The sequence below is a fragment of the Hippocampus bargibanti genome, linkage group LG01 (assembly GCF_051943395.1).
Source record: "Hippocampus bargibanti isolate YZ-2025 linkage group LG01, ASM5194339v1, whole genome shotgun sequence".
In the NCBI taxonomy this organism is placed as follows: Eukaryota; Metazoa; Chordata; class Actinopteri; order Syngnathiformes; family Syngnathidae; genus Hippocampus; species Hippocampus bargibanti.
The window spans coordinates 19,553,900-19,567,210 of record NC_142734.1 but is presented as its reverse complement, the minus strand read 5'-3'; the positions used below and the strand labels follow the sequence as shown (position 1 = coordinate 19,567,210).

The following is a 13,311-nucleotide window of genomic DNA, read 5'->3' as shown; positions in this document are numbered from 1 at the left end:
CTCCCCTCACACACACCTGCAAACACCTGTTATGGTGAGATAAAGTCAAAGTACCCTACATCTCTGTGCTTTACTGGCCGAAAGGCAACAAGCAAATGAAGCACTGAGATAAGAGACAGAAACAGACATGGGGCAGAGAGCGTACACAGCTCCGTGAACGCTTCGTTTGACATTGGGGGGTGGGGGACGTGGGGAGCGTCTTAAAACGGGCGGACACAAGGCTGCTTGGAGGAGCGGGAAATCCCAACAAATACCCGCAAGTGCGTGTCTGCACCCTTTCCTCGCACACACAAATCCACAGTTCACTTCACAATGACTTGGCACTGTGTTGAATGAACTACAAAGTACAAAAGTCTGACCATATATGTGTGTGTGTGAGTTGTGTGTGTGTGTGTGTGTGTGTGTGTGTGTGTGTGTGTGTGTGTGTGTGTGTGTGTGTGTGTGTGTGTGTGTGTGTGTGTGTGTGTGTGCGTGCGTGAGGGGGTTGTGTGAGGGGGAATGGCTATAATGCCTCAGCTGGGTTTCAGTAGAGTTTAGAAAAACAGTCTTCTGTTGTTTCTCTGACCCCAAGATGAGGCTCAGCCATAGACGCCAGCACCCGACTCAAGCGCAAGCTGCTGCCTGACAACACATGCGTGCGTGTGCTGTACATTGATACACACCCCTCAAACGCAACGCCCCCCATCATACCATGAGAACAATGGCTCCATTAGCACATTACTCGATTCCTTCTTTATCTGTTGGGAGACAGTTCTTGAATTTGAGTAATGACTTTGAATGAATGATAAGACTCAAGAGCATTAAAAGCAATGGAAGCGTCTCACAAGAGAGATCATTCTCAACGGCCATAGCAAGCACTTTGGCTGATTAGAGACACATACTTTGTAGCAACAGGTACAGTATATGCATCAGCTCAAATAACAGTGGAAGAAATTACACATTAAAGGTATACGTTGTAATTATCTGACTGATTATCTTCTGTATGATAAATGGGGATTTTCAGATGTTGGAATTGCGCCGCTGGCTGCCACTATTAGAATGAAAATAATTTTATAGTTGGGCACTAGGACAGGCATCTCACCCAGCAGGTGCACGGGAGGGGGCGGGCTCATGTTACATATATTTCACTGCATTTTTTTAAGTTAGATCCATTTGTTAGCCGTTGGAATAAACACGTCTCCACATTCAGTCGTGTGTGCTCCTTCCTCAACGGCTACACCCCAACGTTGGAAATGTTCATGGCAACAGACGAAGATGTGTCTTCTACGGCCATGTCGCCACGACCGGCGCCCCAACTCGCAGCTGCCTCTTACGCCGAGAAGCTGCCCGAGTTCTGGCACAGCGACCCGGCTTCGTAGTTCCAGCATGTGGAAGCGCTTTTCCACCTACGAGGCATCACGACAGATGAGCCAAAATATTACATGGTCGTGGCGTCCCTCGACCAACCGACAACACATCGCATGATGCAACTTCTGCGCGCGCCTCCACGATGCGGGAAGTACGACGCGCTCAAACAACTGCTGTTCAGACGGTTGACGCTATCGGCCTCTGAGAGAGCAGACAGACTTCTTTCCCTTCCCGGACTCGGCGACGGAACAGCAGTGGATCTCATGGACAAAATGCTGTCACTGTTAAATTCGGACGATGGCGGATTCCTTTTACCCCACATGTTCCTTCGCCAGCTACCACCCGCAGTGCGCGCTGTGCAAGCTAACTCGACGTGCCTAGCCACCGGCGACTATCGTGGTTTGGCGGAAGAAGCAGATCGAGTGCTTGTAGCAACACGGCGGTTCGGTGTGCAAAGAGTGACGGCCGAACCCCTCGGTGAAGTGGCATTGAGCATCGATCCGACCATCGTGGCCGGAGTGGGATTGCAGAAGCGGCGCGGGGAGGCCATCTGCTTTTTCCCTCAGCGGTTTGGCACCAAGGCTCGACGCTGCGTACCCCCTTGCTCCTACGAGGCTCCGGGAATCTCCAACGCCCGGCACCCAGTAGCAGCCGTGGGCGCCGGCAACGAAAGCGAGCTGCTTTTCATCACGGACTCCTCATCAGGTAGATGTTTTCTCGTGGACAGCGGATCACAAGTAAGCCTGCTGACGCCCACCGCCGCGGACAAGACGGCAGGTGGATGCGGGCCTCCCATCGCCAACTTTGGCTGCAGGTCGGTGACTGTGCGCTTCCACGGATGGGAATTCAAGTGGAACTTTATTGTTGCCTCGATCACAGTTCTGATAATCGGCGCAGATTTTTTATGTGCTCACGGACTACTTGTGAACATTGCTAACCGTCGTTTGATTGACGCCATCTCTTTCGCGACTTTCCCGTGTGAGGCTGGAGGGCTTGGAGCGTTAACACACAAATTATTTAACGTCAGGTAACGTTTACGAACGTCTGCTAACCGATTTTCCATCGTTAACTACTCCCGTCTTTTCCAATTCCGATACAAAACACAGGGTTGAGCATTTCATCCCCACAGTCGGCCCGCCAGTTTTTGCCCGCGCTCGATGAGGCAAAATTGGCAATGGCGAAAGGGGAGTTCGCGACGATGGAGCGCATGCGCATCGTGAGGCGTTCCAACAGCCCGTGGGCCTCACCATTACACATGATGCCAAAAAATGACGGTTCTTGGTGGCCGTGCGGTGATTTTTGTCGGCTTAATAACGTAACCACAAATGACCGTTACCCGATCCCGCATATTCAAGATGTTTCCGCACGTTTGGCGGGTGCCGTGATATTTTCTAAAGTAGATCTAGTTGGCGGTTATCATCAGGTGCCGGTACGGGCAAAGGATGCGCCAAAAACTGTGGTGATTACACCCTTTGGCCTCTTTGAATTTCTTCGCATGCCTTTTGGCCTGAAGGGGGCGAAACAGACCTTTCAAAGACTGATGGACTTGATTTTATATTTGTCTATCTCGATGACATCCTTATGGCCAGCCCTTCACCGGAGGAACACCTGTCGCACTTAACTAAGGTTTTCAAGCATCTTGATTTGCACAGCCTTATCATTAACCCTGTGAAATGCCAATTTGGTCTGTCCAAGATCGATTTCTTGGGGCACCGCATTTTTCCACAGGGTGCCATCCCTTTTCCTGCCAAAGTGCAGGCAGTGGTGGACTTTTTGGGCATGGTTAATTTTTACAACTAGTTCCTCCCTCACGCAGCCGACCTCCTACAACCCCTCTACGGCTAATTACCCCGTTGAGTGGCCCCCGCAACGAGCACAGTCCTTTCAACGAGCCAAGGACGCTGTCGCGGGTGCAACTCTTCTGGTCCACCCGATCTCAACCGCAAAGGTGACCTTGATTACCGATGTGTCTGATGTCGCCGTAAGGTCAAGCAGCTTGTGGAAAACGAATGGCAGCACCTTGCATTTTTCAGTTGGAGGCTGCAAGATAACGAACGCAAGTACAGTGTTTTCGACAGAGAGTTGTTAGCACTGTATCTTGCGACGCACCATTTTTTGTTTCCTACGAGAGGGGGGTCGGTTCACCACATATGTGGATCACAAACCACTCACATTCGCCATGTCGAAGGTGACTAAACCGTGGTCGGCCCAACAGCAACGACATTTGGGCGGCCATTTTAGAATTTACAACAGACATTCGGCACGTGGCCGGCAAGTGTAACCCTGTGGCGCGATCGTGCGTCCAGTCCAGCTTGGGGTGGATTTTTCAGAGATGGACACCGCCCAATCTGAGGATCCGGACATCCACGAACTCAAGGCAGCAGGCACAGCCCTGAAACTTAAGGAGGTGGCACTGTGTGAAGGGGGTCCCGCTCTCCTCTGCGATGTGTCTACGGGTCGCACTCGTCCAGTGGTTCCGCAGGACTGGCGTCGGCGAATTTTGGATTCTATTCATTCCCTCTCACACCCTGGTATCCGGGCATCAGCCAAACTACTTCGGGCCAAGTTTGTCTGGCCTGGGTTACGAAAGGACGTCAGGAAGTGGGCAGCTGCATGTGTGGCATGTCAGCGCGCCAAAGTCCACAGGCACACCCGGGCAAACCTGGAAGCTTTTCCAATTCTGGACAGGAGATTTGACCACGTCCATGTGGATCTGGTCGGGCCCCTCAGTCCTTCGCAGGGTTGCACGCATCTCCTCACTATGGTCGATCGGACCATGAGGTGGCCGGAAGCAGTCCCCTTGTCCTCCGAGACCTCGGCAGATATAGCACGTGCATTTCTGTAGTCCTGGGACGCGCGTTTCGGCACGCCATCCGACATCTCTTCAGACAGGGGCCCCCAGTTTGTGTCCGAGCTCTGGTCGGCCATGGCACAGTCCTTGGGTGTGCAGGTACACTGCACTATGGCCTACCACCTGCAGGCTAACAGAATGTGCGAATGTTTCCACCGGTCACTTGAAGCCGCGCTACGGGCCGCGCTATTGGACAGTAACTGGGTCGACCGGCTTCCGTGGGTCCTGCTCGGGTTACGTTCGGCCCCGAAAGAAGACCTTAATGCCGCTCCTGCAGAGTTAGTGCTCGGCCAGCCACTCCGCGTCCCTGGTGAATTTTTGCCTGAAGCTTCAGGTGCACCTTCTTTCCCCTTTTTGAGAGGAGAGCTCCTGACTCCAGCACCATTTCACCACTGTGTCCCCAAAGTATTTGTTCCGTCTGCTCTTAACTCAGCCCGGTTTGTCTTCGTGCGTCAAGATGCCCACCGCTCTCCCCTCCAGCCGCCGTACGATGGCCCGTTTAGAGTGCTCGAACATGGTGAGTTTTGTGCTCGATATGGGTGGGCGAAGGGAGGGCATTTCAGTAGACAGGCTCAAACTGGCTCATTTAGTTGCAGGCAGTGACATTTCGCTGGCCCGGGTTCCACGTCGCGGACGCCCTCCGAAACCTCCAGCATCACCGCGGCATGCCAGAGTTGAGTGTCGTTCCCCCACTCAGGTCTCACCCGGGTCACCTGCCCGAATAAGGTCACCTGCACCACCGAACGAAGGACTGCGTAGTCGTTGTGGCAGGCAACTCTTCTAAAAATGTTCACCGTGTGGAAAGAGAAAATTCCAGTGCTGAAGAGAATACGGTACAGTGTGTACAACCAGGTCCAGAATGATTTGGGTTTAGTTTTTTTCAATCTATTTTGCTTTAAGATGAACAACAAATTTGAATTAAACAATAGGACTGAATTGAATATATTACAATATATTTTTCCAAGTTCTGACTCCCGAGAATATCGATATAACGAGACTTTACTGTAGTAATTATTGTATAGCCATTTTATGCATAATACTGGAACTATATTTGCCAAATGCAAACTTAATACCTTATTTGCACTTGGCCAATAAATTTCTTGTGTTAATTGTCCGAATCCTACTGATTGCCCCAAAAGTGAGGTGGTATATAAAATGGCTGTACTTTCAATATGGTAAAGCCAATACTTTTATAAATCAAACTCTTTTTTTTATTTTATGTAAAAAAAGAACCAAAGGAACAGCTCTCGAGTATATTGGTAGAATAAAGGGAACATGTTGCCAAAAGTAAGTACATAATGGAAAACAGTGATTGGTTATAGAAGCCGAGAAAGACAAAAACACTTGAACAAGAGGCAACATGAGAGTCGAATTTATAGTCTTGCAAGATTAAACGACAGAGGCTCAGGACAAAGACCGGCTGACCACATTATAATATCTTGACCCATTTACCATCTTCCAAAAGGGACATGGCGGTCATTGATAAGCTGTTTAACACCTGCCCGAGAAGTGAAATGAGCTACTGACAACAACCATCCCCCCTGCATGAAAAAGAAGAAAGACAAGGCAACCTGGTACAAGTTTAGGAAAACTTTCCCCCAGCAATAAACTGACCACAATAACTCATTTTCAGATCTTGAAAATTAATCGTATAATTAAGCAGTGTCTGAAACTCATGACAGAGTTACCAGACACCAGTGCAAACAACTCTGAAAAGTTGTCTGCCCGGCCATAAAGTTGCCCGCCCCATTTTTCACAACTTAAAACACAATAAGATGACTAATCACAAAAAAAAACATTGTTGCATTGTCAAGTATTAAGGATTTTTTCTTCTCTTTCCACGATGCTTTTTGTAATGATACATTAATTTTTAAGCGCCATTCAAAACTCGCAAGGACAAAGTCACGGGATAATGCACATTAACGTTTTGTTGCGTTATAAATTTTGTTAGCTTGTTTTGAATCTTTCTTCTGGATTGAGATTCTGTGCATCTACTTTGGAAAATGATATGCAAATTCATGACCTTATAACGCTTGGGAAAGTCTGGAAGCACAAAGCAGGCTTCTGATTGGCTGCCGTGCCGAGTATACAAATTGACAAACGAACCGAAATTCCAAAATTTCCAAACTGAACAAAGATATCTAAATCAGAATAATTTATTCAGATTTCGAAATCTTCGTTCAAACGGTTGCTTCATTGAATAAAGCAAACAATTTGATTTTTTTTTTCTTGAAGAATTTGTCAGCTACGCGGGCAGAGACGTTTTGTAAGTTGTACGCCCACGTAAGAGTTGCACACACCGGCCGTCCGGGAACACGTTATTTCAGACACTGAATTAAATCATGACAGCCATTCATTGGAGAAGAAGGTATCCTATAAATATGTTCTTTATTCATATGAACTGTTAGATTTATGATCACACGTTGATGGGCATAAGTTTACAAGTCAGTGGCAGTAAAGATTCATCGTCAGTGAATAGCATAGTATAGCATACTGTTTGAGAAGACGAACAACCAGGCTGGCTGTCATTTGTAGAATGGAGAAAATGAGGAAATGAACTGGGTGTGAATGTGATCAAAGAGATAGAATGGGAAACCTGACAAATCCATCCCCACAGCTAAAGCGGGAGCATCAGGGATGTGCCATTTGACAGTGATTTTTATCTAACGCTGCAACCCGCTCGTGTACACGATGCCGCAGTGCTGCATCACTCTTCATCAAGGAATTGGCTAAATGGTCTCACTGCAGGAACTTCCTCCTCTCTTCTTCAATACAAGTGTGCACACGCTTACACACACCCTGAGTGTGTCTCATCTTTTTTGTTCCAAACATGCTCCAAAACCCTTTCCTATCAACGACACTTGCCGATAATGCTCAGTATACCTGAAATGATCAAACTGCTTTCGGCATGTGTTATTTTTAAACCCGGCACAAGCTTAGCTCTTCAAAGTTTAAATGGCAGAAAGAAAATAACCCAACAGGTATAAATCAATAGCAGGTAATAGCTGGGCACCGCCGCACCATATTTTCATCCTTTACGGTGTCCGTGACAGCACAGGGATGGGGGCCGGAGGGGTCAAAAAGACACAGATCTTTAAGGTAGCTGGAAGTACAACAAAAACGTCGTCTCTCAAGCTGGAAATACAATCCTACATAGAAACTCCCCCGAAACTAACAAACAAGTGTGGCAGGTTTTACGAGCATAGCAGCGAAAGCAGTCGAGCAAAGAGGTGAACTCGGTCCCTTTATGTGATTGCTCAAATAAATTCTTCATAAAACACGACTTTTTTGATGTTTATGTGTGCGCGAGAAACAACCTTTTTTCTTCTCAAGCAATGAAGGTCACATAACAGAAAGGACTGAAACCTGCTCAATTTCACCCATAATCACATCCAGAGCGACGGAAAGGGAGTCATATATGTAAGAAAGAGTGTCATGATCTGGTTGGCGACCAATGGGTGGCGCTGTTGGCGCCGCCTGCACCTGCACAGGTGCTGGTCGTCCCGAGCCTTAGCGACTGCCACGTACGGATTGGCGAACAACGGGTAGCGACATCAGCCCTGCCTGCAGCCTCGCAGGTGATGGTCGTTTTAATCAGTGACACTTAAAAGGACTCCTGGCACGACCATCCGGTGTCGGTTCATTGTTTGTTGCATGCTTTGTCTGCAATCGCATGCATTGTATGTGTTTGTTTAACATTGGCGGACTTTTACATTTGGTTTCTTACATTTGGTTTTCAGATCATTTCGATGTTTTACATTTTGTTCCTGCTAACCTTTATTTTAATACAATTTGTCAAACAACCTCCTGCTCCCTCCTGCCTGCTTTTTGGGATCCGCACCCACCATCACCACCTTGCAAACCGTGACAGAATGAACCGACCAACCATCGGATCCCGTCTCATTTCCACCCTGTGCCTGGCAATGCTACGTCCATGTTAGCCCACGCCTCGTCGAGTTTGAATTGCGTCACTCGACGAGCCGTAACGTCAACGTCTGGCCGAGACCTCCTTCCGGGTGGCCGTCCAGGGTGACACTGGGTGTCTGGGAGTGCACCGCCACGTCCAGCCACAGTGTTGTCGTGCATGACGAATTGAGTCGCATCCACGACGAGCCGTGCAACGTCCGCGTCAACGTCAGTCCGAGACCCCACTCACCGCTGGATCCCGGAGCGGCTCAGGACTGACTGGTCTCGTTTCCCTGGTGCCGGGCAGTTCACGCCCACGTCGGCGACCGGCCGAGACCTGGTCCCATACGGCCGTCCGGGGTGCCACTCTGCGCCTGGCAGTTCGACGTCCGCGTTGAGCCATGCGTCGTTGCCTGAACGTGCGAGAAGGATCGCACTCACGCCCACGACGTTCCATGCCGCGTCTTCGTCCACCCCAGGCCGAGTCCCGTTCCCATCAGGCCGCCCGTCGTATGCTTATGTTCAGATCATTTCGATGTTTTACATTTTGTTCCTGCTGACCTTTATTTTAATACAATTTGTCAAACAACCTCCTGCTCCCTCCTGCCTGCTTTTTGGGATCCGCACCCGCCATCACCACCTTGCAAACCGTGACAAGGAGAAGTGACACTTTTTTGGCATCTTGTCACCGTCTATTACCATGCAGATGAAGATGACATTTGCAACCAAACTTGATCATTGGAGTAGTCTTCACAGACCTTGAGGGAATTTTCAGAGTCAACAACATTAATTACGGTAGATGCAGAGTGGATCAAATGTTGATAAAGCTGAAAAATGAAGGTGAAAAGTGTCTCTGTTGACTCGCAGCAAGATGAGACTGCAGTGCTGTCTTCTCGGTCGTGTCACGACTCCTGATGTTAGGCTTGCACTGCTATTTACTTGAGACAAAGCTGGCCATAAATTTTCATGCTGGAGAAACAGGGCTTGCTGCAGCATTGCAATAAAATGGACAATAACGTGGGTTAAGCAAACAGATGGGTAGAACTAACGAAGCACCTATCACCTGCAAAGCCTAAAGAGCAGGGTGCAATTCTCCAGAAATGAAGGCACATTCTTACTGCTACTGTTCATGCAGCAAGGATGAGCATTTAACTAAAATTCCTTGATTATCTGGAAAAACAATCATTTCCTTTCACAACATGGAGTCCAAAAAGTAACGTGAGACGTGGCTTCAGACATCCGATCGATGCTTTGCATGTTATGCTCTCTCTGTTTTGATTGTTTTACAGCTCTGGCTGGAGTGAAGGGCTTTCCCTCTAGTAGGTGCATCTGTTATGCATTCAACCTCCCCTTCATACCTTCACCATCAAGTCTTCATACCTTCACCATCCAAGAATTTCAGGAGTGCTAAACTGCAGAGTCTCATGTCAGATTATTTACTTTGCTCGCTGTAGTGCCTCAAATGTTAGTCACTCTCATTATTCATCAATTTTAGTTTTCAGTGTTTTTACTTTTTTCTTATTGTTTTTGAACCTTGGCTTTGTGTTATTGGCTTTTTAGCGTTTCGTTTGTTTATTCTTGGTCTTTCCTAGTGCCCTCCCATTTGCAAGCACGTTTGGTTATGTATTGTTTTTCATGTGTCTTTGGGACCAGCGATTGCTGTTTGTACTTTACCAGTGCACTTTTCATGGAAAAAATATTGTTGTTTTCACACTTTGTCTGAGGCTGCATTTCTGAAATTTTAAAATATTATTTGGTTGGGTCCAAAACATGTCCAAAACTTGGGATTTTTGGGTGAATGATGGCAATTTTTTGGTCAACAAAACCCTCATTGCAGTAACTAAAACTTTAGTTGAATAAACCATGATTCTTGACTTCCTTATAGGTTTTCATAATGGTCCTCCAAAGGAACTGGTAATTCCAACGTGGCCTGCGATAAAAATGAGTTTGACACCCCTGCTGTACATGGATGTAATAATCGTGTCTGAAAACCTTCAAACTATAGGACTTGCATGGATGGAATTTTCTGAAATGGTTTGCAAGGAACATTGTGGCAGATACAATGTGCAGAATGGACAACAACCCCCAGAAGTACTTTAGCAATGACAATGTAAGACACCAACCCACTATAAACTGTGCTCTTCACACTTTCCATAGTAAGCCCAGGGATTGTAGTCTTGTCTTTGTGTGACATTGTACTTCGCGCATCAGGATTTCACTTTGTCAAATTTCTGAAATTCATTTTTCCTGCTTTATTTAAAGGACAACTGACGTCTCCGGACAAGTTGTGTCCATAATTTGTAAAATGGCTTCAAATGACTTTTACTGGGCGTATTTTAATAAGATTCCACCGCATATAGATATATTTTACGTTCTTAAGACTTGTACTACAGGAGTAAAACAACATTAACAAACATTTCTGAAGTTGAAATTTTGAATTCATGTCTACTAATTGTCCGCTTTAAATCAGAATATAAATCATAAATAAGTTCAAAAGTGACCAGGGTATTTATTTGTCACATCCTGAATTTCATATTATTGCCACTTCATCCCGTTAACCAGGTTGCCGTCCGCCATTGAGACGGCCCAACTCCTGGTTAACCACGTCGTCCGGGATTCCGGTGGACATTGTGTCGGAACGGGGACCGCAGTTCGTGTCCAAGGTATGGAAATGTTTCTGCAGGGCCATAGGGGCATCGGCGAGCTTGTCGTCTGGTTACCACCCTCAGTCCAACGGCCAGACGGAGCGCAAGAACCAGGACTTGAAAGCGGCTCTACGTTGTGTCTACCATCCAGCATCATGGGCCCTCCACTTGCCGTGGGTAGGCGCCCTGGTCTCTTCAGCCACAGGTCGTTATCCTTTCATGTCTGCCTGTGGTTATCAGCCTCCGCTATTCCCCACCCAGGAGGGCCAGGTGAAGGTCCTGTCCATTCAACATCACCTCAGACGGGCCCATTGGGTGTGGAAGGAGACCAGAGCCGCCCTGTCGCGCACGGCGTCCCGGAACCAGCGCATAGCGGATCGTCAGCGCCGCCAGGCACCGGATTACCAGGTCGGGCAGGAGGTGTGGCTGTCCACGAGGGATCTCCGGCTGGCCGGGATGTCGGCCAAATTGGGCCCACGGTTCGCGGGTACTTCCCCATCGAGGCAATCCTCAGCCCGGTCTCGGTCAGGCTCCGGCTGTCCCCCCACGATGAAGGTCCACCCGGAATTCCACGTGTCTCTCCTCAAGCCTTGGCAACCAGGTCCCTAGCCCCCCCCCCCCCGTCCGTGGATTGTGACCCTGTATACACCGTGTGGGAGATATCGGACTCGCGGCACATGGGCAGGGGCTTGCAGTATCTGGTCGAGTGAGAGGGCTACTGGCCAGAAGAACACCAGTGGGTCCCCCGCTCCTGGATCCTCGACCCATGACTTACCCGAGCGTTCCACTCGGCTCATCCCTACACACCTGGTGGGCTGCCAGGGGGCGTCCGTTGAGGGGGCGGGGTCACTGTCACATCCTGATTGGCGTCAGGTGCATGCCCTTCCCTCCCTGTTCCTTCGGCTCGCCCATCTGATTTCCATTCACTAATGTGCCTTCTGACCATAAAAGTGACCCGGTTAGTCTTTGCCGGTGTATTCCCCGTTGTGACTTATCGCCTCAACCGTATGCCAGGTTGGTCTCGCTCGGTATTGCTGTCCCGTTCTGTCTTGTTCTTTTATTTTTTCCCCCTGCGTGTGTCAGTAAAGTCCCTTTGAACTCATTACTGTCTCCCTCGTGTATTTTAGATCCAGCTCCTTTTTGTCCGACGAGGTCGTTTGCTCTCTCCTCGTGCGGACGTGACATGCGAATGTGTTCACTTTGTGGTCGTCTGCTAACTGAGAGGTTACGGGTTCATTTCCCAGCCCATAAGATGCTCAACCTTGAGTTTCTCCTCATGCTTCGCCATCAGTAGTCAAATGAGAAGTCAGTGTGAGACGCTTTGAGTGTCTATTTGGTGGAGAAGTGCCGAGGTCATGATCAAAGAAAATGACCACCGAAACATTTTGATTTCTATATTCTGTTAGGTTGCAAATTGTGTGCCAAATCAAGCATGCAAATATCGTCAAACCCTATGGCAACGTATTTGCACTGAATCAACAACACTATTCCATTTACCTATTTCTTTACCCTTGAGTTTTAGACATATTGTCCAAAGTCCGTTGTGGTGTTCGACAAAAAACAAAACAACATGGGCCAAGATTAAGTTTTGTTTCTCAGCTGTGATGTTGCATGAAAATTAAAGATCAATAAGTCACAGATCAGCTGTTGTACAAAGGGATGAAAATTAGTCATGAATTTTGCCTCCTTGTTTGAACGCTTCTAGTTTCAGTGACAAAACGAAGAAATGTTACAAACGACAAACTGGAAGTGGCAGCATACGAGGACGCCAGTACAAAGGACAAACATTCATTCATATGTGACTCACAGTTGAGGTTAATGCATCACTCGAAAGCCACAGTAGCTTTTAAGTGGCAGTTGTTTTTTTTTGAGAGAGGAAAAAAATGCCTCTATCAAAAATGACCAAGTAGAGCATATACGATGGTGAATCCATACACTGCAACGACAGTAAGACAAGCAAGTTGGATTTGTGTTAGGCTGTGTGTTTGTGTACCCTGACTAGTTTTTGGTGAAGGGGGATAGACCGATGTCCAAAAAAATATGTGTGCGTGCGTGTCTGTGTGTGCGCGCGCTTGCAAGCGTGCGAATGTGTTCACTTTGGCGCTTGAAAACAAAACTGTAGAATTAGCGTGAGCCGCACGCAAGCTTCTAAAGACCCCCGTGACTGACACCGGCTTTGAGGCAGCTTGGGTATGCAGACGACCCCTTCCCAGTCGAGCTCTGCTAAGCCCTGTGCCAGTCAAGAACAAGTCTGCGGCATTAAACCCACAAGAGCTGTTTAGAACCAGATCATCTTGAGGGAACTTTTGGATTCGATCGTGACAAAGCAGTTAAATTAACAATTTAGATTCTTTAAGGACTCATGCAAGACGTGTATGAAAAATTAATCTCACGGGATGTGGTTTGGATCACGTGGTATGAATATTGTCCCATTGTTTATGGCAGAGCATCAAGACAACTGCATATCGCAGTGTGATGTTGGCCATTTTGAAATTTGGAAAATTATAAAGCTTGTAAACATATGAGTGGCTAGCGTAGTCTTTGCAGCTGCCTAAAAACCAG

The 13,311-nt window shown here is 47.8% G+C and overlaps 2 protein-coding genes across 6 annotated transcripts in view; one reads left to right on the top strand and one right to left on the bottom strand.

Moving 5' to 3' along the window:
* Nucleotides 1–11,826, top strand: part of LOC148903420 (uncharacterized) — a 49,341-nt gene extending 37,515 nt beyond the window's left edge. Inside the window, exons 2-4 of one of the 3 annotated variants that reach the window (XM_088998342.1) lie at nucleotides 10,667–10,767; nucleotides 10,834–10,926; nucleotides 11,011–11,826. In XM_088998342.1, coding sequence (XP_088854468.1) covers nucleotides 10,667–10,767; nucleotides 10,834–10,926; nucleotides 11,011–11,459 — 643 coding nt within the window. In that variant the 3' untranslated portion in view covers nucleotides 11,460–11,826. Of the gene's footprint in view, nucleotides 1–10,666 lie in introns of all 3 variants that reach the window. The other 2 variants (XM_088998201.1, XM_088998266.1) reach the window with 2 other exon arrangements.
* Nucleotides 1–13,311, bottom strand: part of LOC148903419 (membrane-associated guanylate kinase, WW and PDZ domain-containing protein 3-like) — a 131,660-nt gene that overhangs the window by 96,297 nt on the left and 22,052 nt on the right. The window lies entirely within an intron of this gene.